Below are 19,067 nucleotides of genomic sequence, written 5' to 3'. Positions count from 1 at the left end.
TGGCACATGCCAGCAATCTGTATATTACTGGCACCATTGCCCACCAATGATCATTTACTGAGTTTATTAGGCAGTAATATATATCCGGCTGTCTCAGACCAATATCTCTGAATTCTATTATCATGTAGTGTTCTAGATTGGTTACTAGCATTGCTCAGTGTGCTGAGGAAAAAATGTCTTGTTTTACTTACCCAGTATTTAACCCCTCCCTCATGCACCTGGGAAATGCTACTGAACTAATTGAGCATCTACCACTATCTGTATGTATGTTGTTAGAGGCAGAAGGGAGCCCATATTAGGAGGAGATGTGGGTCCTGATATGCCACATGGAGTAGTCTGGGGTTGCTCCAAGGTAGGTAGCTCTTAGTTTGGATATATCAAGTAATTATCATGTGGCTCCTTGCTGGTTAATCGTAGACCCAATTTAGGGTAACGGTGTTGTGGGGTGCGGTGCTCCTGGACTGGATGGGCTGGGTGGCTTTAGTGCGGCATGCCCTTACATTCTATTAACACTTTTCCCTCACTAACACTATCTCTATCCTATTTTAATTACATTCATTTATCTCTCTCTTTTTATATAGCTTCGGCTTCCTATCACTAATTATTAACACTTAGTATATCACTGGCATCCCGCACTGGGCTTCCCAGCTTATGATGGTTTTTTGGGGTGCCGCACCCTGCACCTAGATATAGCGCTAGGGACCCCCAATATACAGAGAAGCCTTGACGCGGCTTGGGGGCATAGCATACACCTGCGCAGGTATATGTAACCAATATCTCTGAATTCTATTATCATGTAGTGTTCTAGATTGGTTACTAGCATTGCTCAGTGTGCTGAGGAAAAAATGTCTTGTTTTACTGTCTCAGACCAGGTCCATCCGTCCGTGGCACGGCTATTTCAAATGACGCACCGGCTCGCGACTCCTGAGCCAATTGGAGCTAGCGGCCCGGCAACCAATCAGGCGCTACCAGGCCGCAAGCTTCTATTGGCTTGCGAGTCACGAGCCGGCACATCATTTCAAATAGCCGCGCCACGGACAGATAGACCTGTTCTGAGACATCTGGGTTTCCCACCACTCTGCCCCGGCTGTCTCCTTTAACACTGAGTGCAGTGCACAGCGTAACTTCCCCTGACAAAGAGCATGAAGCCCCTGGCAAAGAGCATGTAACCCCTGGCAAAGATCAAGAAAGCCCTAGCTGGCAGTATAGGGTGGGGTTTACCTGATCGCTGGGCTCCGAATATACGCAGCCCAGCGATTAGTTCTGAATCAGGCCCAAAGAACAGAAATGCACTAAACACAATGGCCTCTGCTCCCACCCTTGGAATTCAAACCCCGCCCATTATGTAAATAACCTTTTAATGAAAGATTGGTACTTGTTTCCTAGCACGGCCACAAATCTTGGCCATCGGGGGTAATTTGAGTGGCCTGCGACGCGACCGACGCGATACCCCCGATTTTTCCATTGAAATGCATTGAAAAATCGGGTCGGTCGCGTCGTGTGCACCTAAAAATGCTTAAATGGTCCAGACGCGATGCCCCCGATTTCCCCTTAGGGAACAATGTTAAATGCCTCAATTTACCCGCGATGACCACGATTTCCCATAGGAAACAATGTTAAATGGATCAATTTACCCAAATCAGCATAGGGAAGAATGGTAAATGGGCCAGAAACCCCAAAAAAACCCACAGAGCAGTGGAATGTCTCCCCAAAAGTAGTTGACGCCACCCCGCCATCAACGTGAACCCGAAGCGTGGCGAGCGCAGCGAGCCCGCGAGGGGCGGCGGTACGCGTCCTCCGACCTTTTCATGCCCTACTATCCACGTCGGCGTGGAGTTGAGAATAGAAGTAAACGCGTCCCTTCGCGGGCTTCCCAGGTGTCCGCGTCGCCATGGACACCTGGGAAGCCCGCGAGGGGACGCGTATAACTGTGAAGGAATCCGCGTCCGCTCGCCACGCTTCGGGCTCGGTGGCTCGCTGCGCTCGCCACACTATTTTATTCTCAACTCCACGCCGACATGGATAGTAGGGCATGAAAAGGTCGGAGGACGCGTACCGCCGCCGCTCGCCACGCTTCGGGTTCACGTTGATCGCGGGGTGGCGTATAGTACTTTTGGGGGGACATTTTTATGTTCAGGGGTGTTTTTGGCCCATTTACCATTGTTCCCTATGATAATTTGGGTAAATTGATCCATTTCACATTGTTTCCTGTGGGAAATCGGGGTCATCGCGGGTAAATTGAGCCATTTAACATTGTTCTCTATGGGGAAATCGCGGGCATCGCGTCTGGCCCATCGCACCCGATTTTTTAGCGGCCGCGATGGCCCCGATTTTACCCCCGATGACCGCGATTATGATCGTTGTGGCCGTGCTAGGAAACAAGTACCGAAAGATTTTCAGCAAAGTCTTTTGCCTCCTCAAAATCTTTTGCTCTTTGGGGAAAGTAGCTCAGTGTGTACGCACTACTTTGGTGACAAATATATCTATCAAAGATTTTGCCAAAGTCTTTTGAAATGAAAATCTTCGAGTGTGTATGGGCCATAAGATAGTTGAATGGATAAGAGCGTGGTTGCAGGACAGAAAACAGAGAGTTGTAGTAAACGGAGTACAGTCAAAGGAGGGAAAGGTTACAAGTGGAGTACCCCAGGGATCTGTACTTGGACTGGTGCTTTTTAATATCTTTATTGGTGATATTGCAAATGGAATTGAGGGTAAAATGTGCCTTTTTGCAGATGACACAAAAGGTATGCAACAGGGTAGACACACCAGGAGGGGTAAAACAAATGATCTAGGCAGATTAGAGAAATGGTCAAGAGAATGGCAACTACAGTTTAATGCCAAAAAATGCAAAATCATGCACTTGGGTCTCAGAAATCCAAAGACTCAATATAGTATAAATGGCACTATAATGGAAACTACTGAGGAAGAGAGGGATCTAGGGGTCACTATTTCAGGGGACTTAAAAGCAGGTAGGCAATGTAACAAAGCAATGAAGAAGGCAAGTCAGATGCTTGGTTACATAGGGAGAGGTATCAGCAGTAGAAAGAAAGAAGTAATAATGCCACTGTATAGGTCATTGGTACGACCTCACCTAGAGTATTGTGTTCAGTTCTGGAGGCCATATCTCCAGAAGGATATAAATACATTAGAGACAAAGAAGAGCAACTAAAATGGTGCATGGCCTACATCACAAAACGTACCAGGAAAGACTAAAAGATCTTAATATGTATACTTTAGAGCAGAGAAGGGAAAGGGGGGGCATGATAGAAACTTTCAAATATATCAAGGGCTTTAACAAGGTACAGGTGGGAGACATTCTTCACAGGAAGAGGAGCAACAGAACACGAGGACATGCACTGAAACTAGAGGGAGGAAGATTCAGGGGAAATGTGAGGAAGAATTTTTTCACAGAAAGAGTAGTAGATAAGTGGAATACCCTCCCAACAGAGGTGGTAGACGCAAATACAGTAGTACAAGTTAAACATGCTTGGGATAGGCATATTGATATCCTTACAAAGAAATAAGGATCAAATGTGGTTTGAGGTAACATGTTTAAAAAAAGGGGCAGACTGGATGGGCCAAGTGGTTCTTATCTGCCATCAAATTCTATGTTTCTATGTAACAATGTAAACTAGCAATCTGTGCTTGTCATTACTTTATGCATCTGAAACAGACCACCCTCCCCATAGCAGAGATCAGGAAGATATAGAGATTTCTGTTCCTCTCACAAACCCAGTACATTTCACTGTAATGTTAGGCTATACGTTTATTTGCTGATTTGTTTATTCATGTCCCTGTGATTTGTATGTTGACTATCAGGTGTTACAGAATTTTTGGTGTCTTACAAATAAGCAGATGATAAAATAAACAACCGGGTTCGTAACTTGTCATTGTCATCCCACGCATACATAATCTCTGTCATATACCTGCCTACTTGGATACTCCCAAATTTGGGGAGTGGATTAATAAATCGACAATACCTAACCTAGGTAGCAGTCATTAGGTAGTCACCATAGGGTCAACATGTACAGTTGAAAGGTCAATATTCCTTAAAACAAAAGGCTGACGGCTAACAAGGTCAGCATGAAAATGATCTACACATTTTTGCAAATGGTCCACACATTTTTGGCGGGTTATTTTGTCCCATATGTAGTACCTTTCCTATTATCAAGTAAAAACGTGTGCCCTCACTGCCTTACCTCGCTTCGGGCATGGTGGTTAGATCTGCTTCATTCGCCATAGGTTACTTTTCCCAATAATTGTTCATGTGGATAGGAAATAATGCAGATACTGTCGACCTATTGCATGTCCATGGTATAGTGTTGACCTTAGACTTCTACACTATTGATTTTTCATCCAGATAACACAAATTTTTTAGGCTGTCTCCTGCTAGAGTAAATAAACCTGCATGAACTTGCTCGATTCACCTGTGGAGTGGTTGTGGGAGGATTGGGATAACGCATACTGCTGTCACTTGGGTCATTAACCACCATCAGTGGTACTACTACTGATATAAACTGCATTACAATGCATACCTCCCAACATGACCCTCTCCAGGAGGGACACATTGCTCTGCTCCTGCACCTCCCTCTTAATTTATAATTGCCATCACCTGTGGTGAAGCACCTTTCTTAGAAATGTACCTGTTCAACACAGATGAGGGTAATCATACATTAAGAGGAAAGTCCAGAAGCAGAGCATTGTGTCCCTCCTGGTGAGGGTCATGTTGGGAGAAATGCAATGTGCGGGCACAGCCATGGGGATGCAGTTCATGTAATGATAATCCATCACTTGTACCTCTCCTTCAATTAAGGCCCCATAGGAATGCACCATGCAAGCTTGGTTATCTGTAAATGCTATTGCATACACTTCTGCATTGCACAACCTGGTAAACTCAGCTGAGAGGCATTTAGCAGCCCGCAGAGCCCTGGACAGAGATTGACGTATTACACCAGAGTGATAGTGAAGACGCCTTATGATGACGGGATTTATTTACACGATACATTTATTACTAACGTGCGCTCCAGCTCCGCCTCCAACCCCCTCATCACCATTCCCCGCCCACATCACTGAAACACAGCGATATGTCAGTCGCTGGTGACGCCAGAGGGGGCGGAGACTACAGACGGGACTTTCGTATTCGTAAGGTAAAACGTCGCTTGTCGAGTAACCTGGGATCGGTGGAAGAGCGATTTCTCGCGATAGGTGAGAGGTGCGTTCTTTATATCCCGCAGTGATGCTTCCTCCGCACTGGCTGCATTCACCGGCGCACCGCACCGCACGTGTTCCGGACACCACCATAGCACGCATGCGCAGCAGTAGCAAAAGATGATGATGACTATATAGGTCGCGTCCATGGGATAGAAGGGAAGGGGCGCCGGCATGGATAATAAGGAGGCTGGTCATCTGTAGTAGAGGGAATGAGTGACGGGGGAGATTTATCAAAGGTCAGAGAGCGTTAAATTTGTTAGAGCCGGTTTTGGTCTTACATCTTACAGGCTGTGCTTGAAAAATGACAGCAGATCTTTGGTTGGTATAATTTCTAACAGTCTAAAAGTGCCCATACACTGAGCCGATTACAAACAATCGGGCCAAATCGTATCTGTTTGATGTCCCCTCAGGTCCGATGCGCGGTCCCGTGCATATCGGACCCGAGCAAGTGGTGGACCTGGGACCTCAACATGACCCATTGCATTCGGACATCTCTGGTAATGTATGATTGTCATCACCTGTGTTGAAACACCCTTCTCGTCAATTACCTAGTTCCACACAGGTGCTGGCAATCATACATTACCAGGGAAGTCCAGGAGCAGAGCATTGTGTACTGAATGCAATGGGTCATGTTGGAGGGTATGGGACCTCCGGCACTTGCAGCGGGTTCGGTGGATGGGAACTGAGTGAATAGCGCTATTCGCCAGGGGGCGACCTGGAAAGCGCTGCTGAATTGATTGGCTGAATCTCAGTCAATCAGCGTCCGGGCAGTGTTTTCAAATTCAGCAGCGCCACCCGCGCTGCCGCCCGGCAAATGGCGCTACTCACTCAGTTCCCATCTGCAGGACCCGCTGTATGAGGGCCCTAGAATGTCTGTGTGTGCATGAACATGTGGTAGGGAATATATAGATTGTAAGCTCCACTGGGGCAGGGACTGATGTGAATGTTCATATATTCTCTGTAAAGTGCTGCAGAATATACTGTATGTGCACTGTATAAATAACTAGTAAAAAAAAAAAACATGCACTATTCCATGCATCTGCAATTTGGGCTCTTTTCCTGCAATTGCAGTGATTAATCGCAGGAAAAGAGACCAAATTTCAGGTGAATGATAGGTGTCTGGTGCGCAGTCCCATGTAGGGATGGCCATCGTTGCCATGGCAATTCTGCAACTGGCCATTGATAGTGCTAAACTATGCAATGGATGACCATCGATATTTTTACATATCGATGGTCATCCATTGTGTTTGATTGATTGGCCTGTGGGCCAATCAAAACACGGGGGCGAAGCTATGCTCCGTGTCCCGGCACTTTGGGGAATAAAAACAGCAAAACATTGTTTTGCTGTTCCATCGATGGAGGGAAACCATCTGGTTCTCCCCCATCGCTGCCAAAAGTATTCGACATCTATAGGGACCTTAAGCTCTGATAAATACCCTCCACACTCTTGTTAAATATAATGGTATCTGGACAACACTATTGGTAGACAGGAAATAAGTCGACACAATCAAACGATTGACATGTCAATGGTCAACACACGTTTTCATTAAAACCGTTTTGTTCTTACTTCAAGATCCAGGAGGGAATAAAGGGATCATCTTATAGTGTGCCGAGCGCAGCAACCATGTTTGGGGACGCGGTACACTAATATGGTGCCGGTGTCCTCAAATGTCGACATAGCCACCAAAACCTTGTGTTTATTTTTTCCTGTCTCACCCATTTACGTGTCGACCTTATGTCAAAGTCCACCTAGGCTATATCAACCTTTGTCATGTGTTGAACTATTGCCTGTTGACCAATAGTGGTTGACTGTCAACCTAGAGCAGGCATTCCCAACCACGGTCCTCAAGGCACACCAACAGTGCAGGTTTTAGTGATATCCAGGCTTCAGCACAGGTGACTTAATTAGTACCGCAGTTATTTTGATTAAACCATCTGTGCTGAAGCCTGGATATCACTAAAACCTGCACTGATGGTGTGCCTTGAGGACTGTGGTTGGGAATGCCTAGACACTGTCAGCTAAGAAATCCAAGCCCTTATGTAATTGATGACATTTCTATGATAACATATTGTATACAGTGTCAGACTGGGGCATGAACAGCCTACCAGGTGGATGCAGTGGTAGGGGGTATGGATCATTGGATAGACACCAACTAGGTCGACAGCACTAGGTCAACATGCAGGGTAGGTCAACATGGGGAAGGTTGACAGTCAAAAGGTTGACGTGCTGTTTTTCATCTTTTTTCCCAATGTCAACACAGTAGACATGGACACTGAAACATAGCACCGCATCCCCTCGCATAGCTCACTCTGCTTCGGGCACTATTTTAATTTCCCACCGCGCCCTAGTGGATGGTAGGGCATGAAATACCGTCTGTCGGCACATATTGGCTCAACAGTAAAAAACCTCATGTTTACATTTTGGCTGTCGACCTTCCCTATGTCGACATAATGCTTGTTATGATGTCGACCTAACCCATATCGACCCTCAGTCATGTCGACCTTATTATTAATTTATTACCAGTTTCTTATATAGCGCACACATATTCTGCAGCACTTACAGAGAATATTTGAACATTCACATCAGTCCCTGCCCCAGTGGAGCTTACAATCTATATTCCCTACCACATTTACACGCGCACACACAGACATTCTAGGGCTAATTTATTTGGGAGCCAATTAGCCTACCTGTATATTTTTGGATTGTAGGAAGAAACCATACCTCCCAACATGACTCTCTCCAGGAGGGACACCTCGCTCTGTTTCTCGACTTCCTTCTTCGTTTATGATTGCCATCACCTGTGTTCAGACACCATTGTTATTACTTAACCTGTTCAAAACAATTAAATTAAGAGGGAAGTCCAGAAACAGAGCTTTGTGTTCCTCCTGGAGAGGGTCATGTTGGGCGTTTCGAGAAACCGGAGTACCCGGAGGAAACCCACCCAAGTACGGGGAGAATATACAAACTCTGCATAGTTATAGCGATGGTAGGAATCGAACCCATGACCTTAGCGCTGTGAGACAGTAATGCTAACCACTATACCATCCGTACTGCCCCACATACCATGTCAACATTCAAGCATGTCGGCCGTCATGCATGTCCACCTAGTGACCATATCCCGTGGTAGGGACCCATGAAAAAAGGGTGTGCCCTTGCTCCCGTGGTGGTGTGGCCAGCAACCACATAGGTTTGGCTATTAGAGAGTGCATGATCTGTAAACTTTATATATATATATATATATATATATATATATATATATATATATATATATATATATATATATAAGTTAACGCTGCTAGTACATGCATGATAATGTACCACATTAACAACAGCAGTGCACTGTAGAAAATACACCATAGTCCTGTGCAGTATAATGTAACTTATGTAGCATGTATAATTAAAGTGCACTAGGATAGAGTCTGGGAACTGATCCCTAGAGGAAGAGGTGGGCATACAGGCAGAAGGGCCCACCGGAGGTTTTCCTATTCCCCTGTGGGCCAGTCCAATCCTGGCTGTATATATATTTATTTCATAAAACACTAGTCTACAAAGATTCCCAGGCATCTGTTCAGTATTAATGTCTATATTGACCAGAATATTTTTTAATTCAATGTGGGCAAGTGCCACGAAAAGTGATCTAACTATCTATCTATCTAGCTATTAAGCCTTTTAGGCTTTATTTGAACCTATTTTGCTACCATAGGTGCCCATTTATCAAACCATATTTGCGGCTAAATCCGGTTAGCCGCAAATATTAAGTAACCCCCTAATTCTGAGATGGCGATAGCCCATTGTAGCCTATGGGCCCAGGCGGCAGTGCAGTCGGCGGGTGTCAGCTCATAATTGCGCATGCCTAGACCCCCCCGGGTTCTGAGTCAGCGCTTCGCAGGGACGGGCTCCTTTCGGAGCTCTTTCCCTGCACCCTCAAATTTGATACATCACGCCGGTGTGATCGCATTTTACAATGCGATCCTGGGCGGTAATATTTCCCTTAATCTCCAATAAGTAAACGCTATGAAGAGCAATGTTTCTGATTTACAATATTGTAGTAGTCAGCCAGTAACAGAGAACATAGTTGTGTTATCTTCTCCATTAAGCTTGTCCTGCATAGCTGGGATACTTACACCATGGAGAAACAAATGTTTCCACAAGATTTAAGTCACCTTTTGCTTGCTAAATATATAGCTTACAGACATACCGGTAAGCTCAACAATTAACCAAGGCCTCATTTATCAATGAATCTTAATACCAGTGGCCTATTTCATTTAGTATAAATTTGATACTAATGGATATGCAGCTGTCATTTAGCATTACATTCCTGTTTGGCAAGGTCCAGCAATGTCTTCCTCCTCAGTGGTGGCCTCCACTCATCTGCTGGAAGTGTTGTCCAGTCTACGCATGTACATTACGGTAGCACACGGCAGGAACCCAGTAATACCTGGAAAGGTTCGCTGAATCAGAAAAGTTATTGCCGACAAATCGGACCATATTGCAGTCACCATCTGTAGATGGCGAGAGCAGTACAGGGGCAAACAGAGGTAAATGTAGTTTACCGCTGTTTGTTGAATACTAAAAGTAGAACATAGCATGGAGTAAAGGGGTTATGTCTCATTGACAAACTGGGCTCCAAGTACCATCATGCTCAAGGCCAGTTTGATTGGGAAGTAGTTACAGGATCAACAGTGACTGTATCAATTCTGGTATGCAGGTGTCTGCATGTCATTAAGGATAACTTGCTACATACAGTATTAACCAGATCGCCAGTGAACCTTAAGCACACTGCTTTACTGGCATGTTTAAGGGATGCAGTCGGATTCCCGGTACTTTGTCCCTCTATGGGTGTCCAATCACCCATAGAGGGAGAATGGTACTCTTTACCTAGCACGGCGCCCACGATGTCCATCGCGGTCATCGGGTGTAAAAAATCGCGATTTCTAATAGGGATCAATGTTACATTTTTCAATGGACGCGATTTTTCAGTTCAGTGCCTCAATGCCCGCGATTTTGCCATAGGAATCAATGTTAAATGGGCCACAGAGCCCAAATAGGCACCCTGAGCAGTGAAATGTCCCCCACAATTGTTAACGAAACCCCACGATCCACGCAAACCCGAAGCGTGGCGAGCAGCGGCGGTACGCGTCCTCCGACCTTTTCATACCCCCACTATCCACGTCGGCATGGAGTTGAGAATGGAATAGTGTGGCGAGCGCAGCGAGCCACCGAGCCCGAAGCGTGGCGAGCGAACGCGGATACCTTCACAGGTAAACGCGGCCCTTCGTGGGCTTCACAGGTACCTCGCGGGGCTCGCTGCGCTCGCCACGCTTCGGGCACGGTGGCTCGCTGCGCTCGCCACACTATTCTATTCTCAACTCCACGCCGACGTGGATAGTGGGGGTATGAAAAGGTCGGAGGACGCGTACTGCCGCCCCTCGCGAGCTCGCTGCGCTCGCCACGCTTCGGGTTCGCGTTGATCGTGGGGTGTCGTTAACAATTGTGTGGGACATTTCACTGCTAAGGGTGCCTATTTGGGCTCTGTGGCCCATTTAACATTGTTTCCTATGGCAAAATCGCGGGCATTGAGGCATTGAACTGAAATATCGCGTCCATTTAAAAATTTAACATTGATCCCTATGTGAAATCGCGGGCATCGCGTCAGTCGCGTCGCACCCGTTACTTTAGTGCATGCGATGGGCGCCGTGCTAGGTAAAGAGTACCGGGAGAATAAATTAGTCCGCAAGGGGGGGGCATTCCACGTCCCCCCCCCATTGTCGGGATTTTGACCGCCGGGATTTCGTACCAATCCCATGTTTACAGCTGCAATGTCAATCCAGTCAACATGCTATAGCATGTTGGCTATTGTATATGTTCCATCAAATGTGACCACAATCCGTGCAAACTTGTTCTTTTGTCAGCTCACTTTGTACTCCCCACAGGGTTTTATTCCGTCATTGTCTATGTGCAAAGTAAATTAAGCAGTAGTTTGAGGAAAAACATGTAAAACCCATAAAAACGTGTGTCCAGCATTTGTTTGTTGATCATTCTTGTGTCGACCCTTTAAAAATATCGACCTGCTGTACCTTTCCACCTTAATGCACCCGATGACTCAATGCATGTTGAACATATATTGTCAACCATTTGAATGTTGACCTAGACACTGCTGATCTCTTAGGGTGCCCATACACTTCTCAGATTTGGGCCGATTTCACCGGATCCCAACTCGGATGAGTTTGACATTCCATCCGTGCGCATTGGGTCAGACCCTACGAATTGAACCTGCTGCAGGTTCAATCTGTCCAATCAGACCCATCACTGGCACATCGCAAAATGTGTTTGGTCCGATCGCGGGTGCTAAAAAGCCAGCAGTGAAGCACATCTATGTGCAGCAGCAGGCTCCGAGAGGCAGCAGCATTTGGGAATCAGCTACTGAATTTTTTTTTTTTTTTTTAAAGACTGGCCGGACGCTGATTGGCTGAGAGAATTCTCTCAGCCAATAACCGGCTGGCTGGTCTTTTAAAATATTTTTTTCAAATTCAGCAGCCGATTCCCACTCCGCCGGCTGGCAAATGCCACTACGTGCTCCCCGCTGCCACTCGGACCACGCTACCCAGCTAGCCCCCCCATGTTATTTATTGCATGTAAAAATGTCACATCAAGTGCCAAATCGTAAGTGAGCCTCCCGGGGAGCTGCCAGGGGAGCACAAGGTGCAAACTGGTCCGACTTCTCCTTAGGACAAGTTAGACTAGTGTATGGGGGGCCTTTAATCCACACCGCATATTTGGGATTATCCCCATAGGCAGGTATATCACAGATTTATGTATGATACACAAACTTTTTGGGAGGTTTATGCTCATTCACTGAAGCTGATTGCTTATTTCAGTTATGTATTTATTTTACCATTTTAGTGAAAAATGAAGTTGATCCAGTCAATCTTAAAGGGGTTTCCTGTACCAGGTTTGTACCATACCACCGCTGCAAAATTTGGAAGTTTTTCTAACCAAGGACAGATCCTGCAATCAGTTTCCAATAATGTCTATGAAAATCTGGCCATTGAAGATTGGATTCACGATCATATGAATTTAGAGGAAAGGAATGTTCTCTTTCTTTGGAGGAATTCTCCATCTGTTGTTATTGGTCGTCATCAGAATCCATGGAAAGAATGTAATCTTCAATTGATGAGAGAGAAAGGCATTGGATTGGCCAGGAGGCGGAGTGGTGGAGGAACAGTATATCATGATCTTGGTAATATTAACCTCTCTTTTTTTACATCAAAGAAAAAGTATAATCGATTGGAAAATTTAAACTTGATTATCAGAGCTCTTAAAACTTTGCAACCTTCATTGGATGTACAAGCAACACAGAGATATGATCTCCTGCTGGATGGGAAATACAAAATATCAGGGACTGCAGCAAAGCTTGGAAGGACTGTTGCATACCACCATTGTACACTGCTATGTAGTGCAGACAGTTATTTGTTGCCACTAGTGCTACAAAGTCCTTACGATGGTATACAGAGTAATGCCACACCTAGTGTACCTTCATTGGTGAGGAACCTTTCGCAAGCGGATTCAGGTTTAACATGTGAAGCTGTAATGGATGCTGTTGCAAAAGAATACAGTCTACAGTATGGTTATAAACCATTTGTTCACGTAGTTGACCCAAGTGATGAGACCACCTTTCCTGGGATAACTCAAAAGAAAATGCAGCTGTGCACTTGGGAGTGGAATTATGGAAAAACACCCAGATTTGATGTTGCGAAGTCCTTTCAGATTTTATATAAGGATTCTGTAGTAGGTGTTAATTTAAGTATGAGTGTAAAGAATGGTTTTATACAGAGCTGCAATATTGTGCTCCCTAGTCACTGGCTTCCCCAACAGTTGAGCAATGAGCTGCAAAATAGTCTGGTGGGCAGTAAATTTTGTCCACATGAAACTGTTTTCTTAGTAAGTACTTTGCTTAGAACCTATCCACAAGATTATGACGGTCAAACAAAGTGGAATATGTTATGTGACAAGTTGGTGTCAATAATGTGATATACACAAATGAAATTAAGTGTTTAAATGATAAAAGGTCTGTTGTGTTTTCTGATTGCAGGTCCTTGTGCAAACTTATTCGTTGTTCAGGTAGAATAACAAATATTGGGCCTAATGTATTAAACCTTTGAGTGTCAACATCTCTGTGAGAGATGTTTAAAATATATGCTAGAAATGCCAGTGTCGCTCACATTTGTTATATAAATGCAAATAAATTGTTGTGCAAAAAAAAAAAATTATATTTCCTACATAAGGTAAACATTACAATGAATAACAATGTTTGCTTGCCAATTTTCACACTTTTTTTGCCAAATTCAATTGACACTCAAAGGGTTAAGCTTTATCAAGTAATAAAGTGGAGAGTGGTGAAGGACCAGATAATCAGTTTCTAAAGGTTATTCCTCACAGCCTGTACACACCAGGCTACGGGCGCAGGGAGGCTGAGTGACGTGCTTTAAGCATGATTGTTTAGCACACACGTGATACACACCGCAATGTGTGCTTAGTGATCTATGTAGAGCAGGGCTTTTCCTAATGTTTATAGGCAAAAACCCTGTGATCTAGCAGGAAAGACAGTACAAACAGTGCCTTTCCCTGCGGGCCATGCACGTTCCTGCCTGGGGCTATACACATGGCACTCCATCTGTTTGAGACGCAGGAGCGTGTCAGACGCTCCAGCAATGATACACTCCTGCGTCTGAGTATCTATTGCTGAGATGTATGGTATGGCAGGTGTGAATGTGTTCCTGAAACACCCCCACTATCCACGGCAGCCCGAAGCGTGGCGAGCGCACGCGTTATGCGTTCTCCCGACATTTTCATCCTCCCACTATCCACGTCGGCGTGGAGTTGATTTTATATAGTGTGGCAAGCCACCGAGCCCGAAGCGTGACGAGCGCACGCGGATTATGAGCCTGAAGCGTGGCGAGTGAACACGGATTACATGTAAGGTAATCCACATCGCCTTGCGGGGCGCGCTGCGCTCAACACGCTTCGGGCACGTTGGCCGGCGCCAGCCTACGCTGATAACGTAGCTTACGCTGCCGCCGTGAAACTACATAAGTAAGGCTACGCTACTTCTGACTGACTACGCTAACTACGCTGGGCGCGGGAACACTACGCTGATTCTGACAGCTACGCTACGCTGACGGTGTAAGCTGGCGCCATGAAACTACACAAAAAGTATCCAATATGCTCCTTGAGTGATGTACCATAACGTTATTGTTTTGTAACATCACCCGCCTCTCGCTCAGAACATGTAGTCGTTGACAATATAGTCAAATTTGGCTGCATGTTTAGATGATGGAGAACATCACTAATGACCCGTGGAAGCAAACATCGTTAACGTACATTTCTGTACGTGTGCATACGCTAGGTGCGAGCGGGCACGGTGAACTGCTAGTTCGCTGTTCCGTTCGCACACACCAGTGGGGGCGGAGGCGACATGCTGCGCCCATAGGAGTACCCAGGGTTTCATGGGTTTTCCCATGGAAATTAGGCAGTGTCGCAGCTGCCGGGGGGCGGGTCGCTGACATCACCGAATGTCAGCTGCATGCCTTCTTCCCATACAGGGAGTATGCAAAGCTAAGAGACACTCAAGACTGCGAATAGATGTTTATGCGAAACAATCCATTTGCAGCCGTGTAGTGAATTCGACGGGGTGCTCAGTACGATTGCTCAGCACACATTATGGTGTGCTGAGTGGGTGCCCTGCAATGTGTGCTGAGCAATCGTGCTGAAGTACGTCGCTCAGTAAGTGAGCTGTGTCGCCCTGTGTGTACGGGGCTTTAGATTTGGGGGAGTTATTTTGTTTCTGTGCAGGGTAAATACTGTCTGCTTTATTTTTACACTGCTATTTAGTTTTCAGTTTGAACACACCCCACCCAAATGTAACTCTCTCTGCACATGTTACATCTGCCCCACCTGCAGTGCACATGGTTTTGTCCATTTTTGTGCAAATGATTTGTGCTGTGATCAGGTCTGAATTAGGCACAATGAGAGTGGGGTGAAGGTTAGACAGGATTAAGGGCCTGATTCAGACCTGCTCACTGGGCTGCAAGTGTTTGGAGCCCAACGAGCAGGTAGCTGCCAACCCACTGCCCCACAAAACCCTACCATATGTTGTTGTTTGTAGGGCTGCGAACAGATGTGTACACATCTGTTCGCACGCGGTAGCTAAGAGGAAAAATCATTCGATTTACCTGCGCTTTGTCGGACACTCCCATTGGGCGCACCCACTGTTTTTGCGAGCATGCCCATGAAACGCCGGTGATCTACCCCCACACGCCCACCCCCTGTCAATCAGGTTGGGAGCGCCTTGCAAATAGAAACATTTGCTGAAGGTGTTCGCTGCCTGTCCAAATGTGTATACACAGTACAGCAGGCATGTCGTAACAGCAGGAGGCCTCCAGCTGTTATGAAACTACACATCCCAGCATGTCTTGTCATACATTTAGCATTCCCTAACAGCAAATAGCATCAAGCGAGGCATGATGGAACTTGTAGTTTCACCATTTAGCTGGAGGGCAATAGTTTGGACATGCATGCAGTACAGGAGCCATTGGCCAGCATCCGAATTCAGACCTGACTGAATGGATCTGAATTAGGCCCTAAATACTATCTGCTGTTACTAGGTGCTTATACTGTATATGTGTGTGTGTGTGTGTATATATATATATATATATATATATATATATATATATATATATATATCTCTATCATTATTTTGTTGACATTTTATATATATATATAAAAGCTGTTTTAAAAGTGGCAACAAAATGGCAGTGAGTGATATTAAAGACTGAAAACAGTGGCTGGAATCAAATTAATGCGCACTGGTTGCATGGCCATAAGACTGCGTCTCATATCAGTCATACTGTCCCAACAGCTGTAAGATGGCGGGGCTGGAAGAAACATGGTACAACATTGAGGTGCGTAGTGTGATCAGATTTCTGTATCTAAATGGCATTTACAACTGATGTTGGATCAGTATGACTGATATAAGGCAAAGTTTAATGGTCGTGAGGGGAAGCAGTGGTCTGCCTGCTCTGTACTGACATGAAATCTGAATGAAATAGAGAATATTACACACAAGAGGTCTTCATACCTTACTTATTTAACCAACCTAATATATTAATAGCACTTGGCCACACTGCTATGCAAGGAATGACAAAAATATGGAAGAGTAATGACAGCATTGCAACAAAAACAAAACAAACTAAAAAACTGGTCAATGCAATCATCTTTCCTATTGCCACCTACGCATGTGAAACCTGGACACTGAAAAATGCATATCGCAGGAAAATAGACGCCTTTGAATTATGGTGTTGGAGGAGATTGCTAGGTGTACCATGGACAGCAAGGACCATAAACATCCTGGAGCGTGTTAAACCAACTCCTCACTGGAAGGGAAGATCACCAAGCAACGGCTTTCATACTTTGGCCATGTCATGCAAGCCAACTCCTTAGAAGCAACAATAATGCTCGGTCTCGTAAGCGGGTCAAGAAAAAGGGGACGTCAACGTATATGATGGTTGGACATTGTCAAAGCAGTCACTAACATGCAAATTAGGACTTGAAAGAAACAACAAGTGACAGCATGACATGGTGAACATTGATCCATCGGGTGTCCGAAGGTCAACCTTGACTAAATGGATAATCATCATCAATATATTAACTAGTTCTTAGAATCACCACTAGGTGTCAGACCAGGAGCATATATCAATATAATTTCTACATTGGCAGATTTCACAGGAGGTTGTTAAGGTCCATTCACGAGTTTGCCCAGCGTGTATGCTGACCGATGATGGGGAAAATCGTGGGCCCGAACAAAGCTCAGTGCATACACACTGAGTGTTTTTCGCCTCTTTAAGCAATTTTGCGGGGGGGGGGGGGGGGGGGGGATGACTTTCCATAGCAGGACATTAGGGAAAACCTCTCTATCTGGTACTACCAGCAGATGAGCGGTGGTGGCCAGCGATGATGCAGGAGCGCGCATGAGTGCTCATCGCTGCCTTGTACACACTGGGCGGCTTTAGAGCTGAAAGCAGCTTAAACAAGGAAACTGAGCTGCTTTCAGTTTAAAGTCTCCCAGTGTGTATGTGCCTTAAGTGTAATGTATTGGCATTTGGGGTGAATGTATTATACCTGCACATTATGTGTGGTTATAATGCTTTCTGCTTCACCTTTATATTGAGGTAAAGCAGGAAGTCCCACTGAATAGATGTACCATGTCTGCTATAGCATACAAGTGAAAACTACCCCCCTGGTGATCGCTGCCATGCCCCCCACAACACCCCCAGCCAGCACACTGGGCATGTGCGAGAACTCGCTACTCACGTGAAATCTCCTGTGCAGCCCTGAGCCAGGGACAGCATTGCACAAAGTTTGTGACGTCAGTTCCGGCCTCGAACAACTTGTTTCTATCGCACAGCCAGAGTAGGTTGTACGCACAGAATGCGCACACTGGTAAAATCATTAGTTGGCGAGTGAGTGGCGAATGGATTTGCAGCTATTCATTGATCAGTGTGATTTTCACAAGCCATTCACAGCTTTGCACAGGGCGGGATTTCACTCTGGCGGACGGCGACGATCTGATGGCAGGACTCTGCAGTTTCGCAGAGCAGAGATCAGGTCTGAATTCCCCCCTCTGTTTGGACCTTAGCTACTGTATAAGCACAATGAAACTGTTGGACCAGATAATATATAATTGTATTCAAACGACCTACAACCCAGTGTCACTACAGGCATTTGTTATGATCACTCCCTCTAGCTATCAGGAGAAATGTGTAGTAAATGACATGCTATCTGATTGTTGTCAATGGAACCGATCAGGCAAACTGTGGCCACAGCCAGTCCATCTACAATCAGCAGCCTGCAGTAGACGTTCTTTTGTTTCCTAACTGTTTTATTGCAGAGAGATTAAGGCCCTGATTCTAATTCACTTGGTCCCCGGCCTGTTCGCATCGGGGATGGATGTTTTAGTACTGCGCATGTGCATATTCAGGGCATCTGGGCAGACACCTTCGGCGACTTGCCTAGTCGTCGTGGTGCTTGGAGGAGATAATACACTAGCCAATCAGCAATGTTTAAAAAATGACATGAGTTGAAGGGTGGTGCGCTATCACCTCCCACCATATCTATTCACCAGGCTTAATACATCTGCCCAATTATCCCTATGGGGTATACGGTCACTAGGTCGACAGTCATTCGGTCGACCACTGAAGGTTGACATGGGGTTAGATCGACATGGTCATTAGTTCGACACAAAGAAATGCTTTTTAAAAAATAGGCAAGTATGATTTATGCCGAATAACAGTAAGATTCTGGTGAGATGACTGCAGCACCCTAGTCATCAGGAGCTGGCTCTTATTTCTAGCTTTGTGTTGAATCTCTTTTATTATAGTCCTCACATCATTATAAAGGCTGACAAGATGAGGTTCCCAGTAAATATAAGGCTGGGTACACACTAATAGATATATCTGCAGATCAATTGACTTGGACTGACATCCGAAATAGGCGGGCGCATACAATCACCGGCGCCTCCCGGTGTGGATCACCCGTACACATAGCACAATGCCCCCGATATATCTTCTTTAAATATATCGGGCATCGGCTGTGTTATATCTGGGAATGACGCCATTCACAGATACTGTATATCACTCCCACACACTGGCCGATGGTGCTTCGATATATCAGCCATTCAATATATATCGTCTGATATATCGGCCAGCGTGTACGCACCTTGTGTACAAAAATCCTGATTAAAGTAGTTGCATGGTACTATTGCACTCCCATGTATTTTCTGTATTCTGTTATTCTTGCA

General features: G+C 45.5%; 1 protein-coding gene across 4 annotated transcripts; it reads left to right on the top strand.

The window, feature by feature from the left end:
• The first annotated feature begins 5,054 nt into the window (after positions 1-5,054).
• On the top strand, positions 5,055-15,903 carry LIPT1 (lipoyltransferase 1). Of its 4 annotated transcripts, none has more exons than XM_083168523.1 (2): positions 5,055-5,205; positions 12,116-15,903. In XM_083168523.1, the coding sequence occupies exon 2, from the start codon at positions 12,122-12,124 to the stop codon at positions 13,241-13,243; it is 1,122 nt and encodes a 373-aa protein (XP_083024649.1). In that variant the 5' UTR covers positions 5,055-5,205; positions 12,116-12,121; the 3' UTR covers positions 13,244-15,903. The 4 variants fall into 4 exon arrangements, with proteins under 4 accessions (XP_083024649.1, XP_083024652.1, XP_083024650.1 ...); XM_083168526.1 differs by having other exon boundaries at positions 5,059-5,147; XM_083168524.1 differs by having other exon boundaries at positions 5,099-5,212.
• The last annotated feature ends 3,164 nt before the right edge of the window (positions 15,904-19,067 follow it).

The sequence above is a fragment of the Crinia signifera genome, chromosome 2, assembly GCF_055691185.1.
Source record: "Crinia signifera chromosome 2, ASM5569118v1, whole genome shotgun sequence".
NCBI classification, from domain to species: domain Eukaryota; kingdom Metazoa; phylum Chordata; class Amphibia; order Anura; family Myobatrachidae; genus Crinia; species Crinia signifera.
This window is presented reverse-complemented; position numbering and strand designations above follow the sequence as displayed.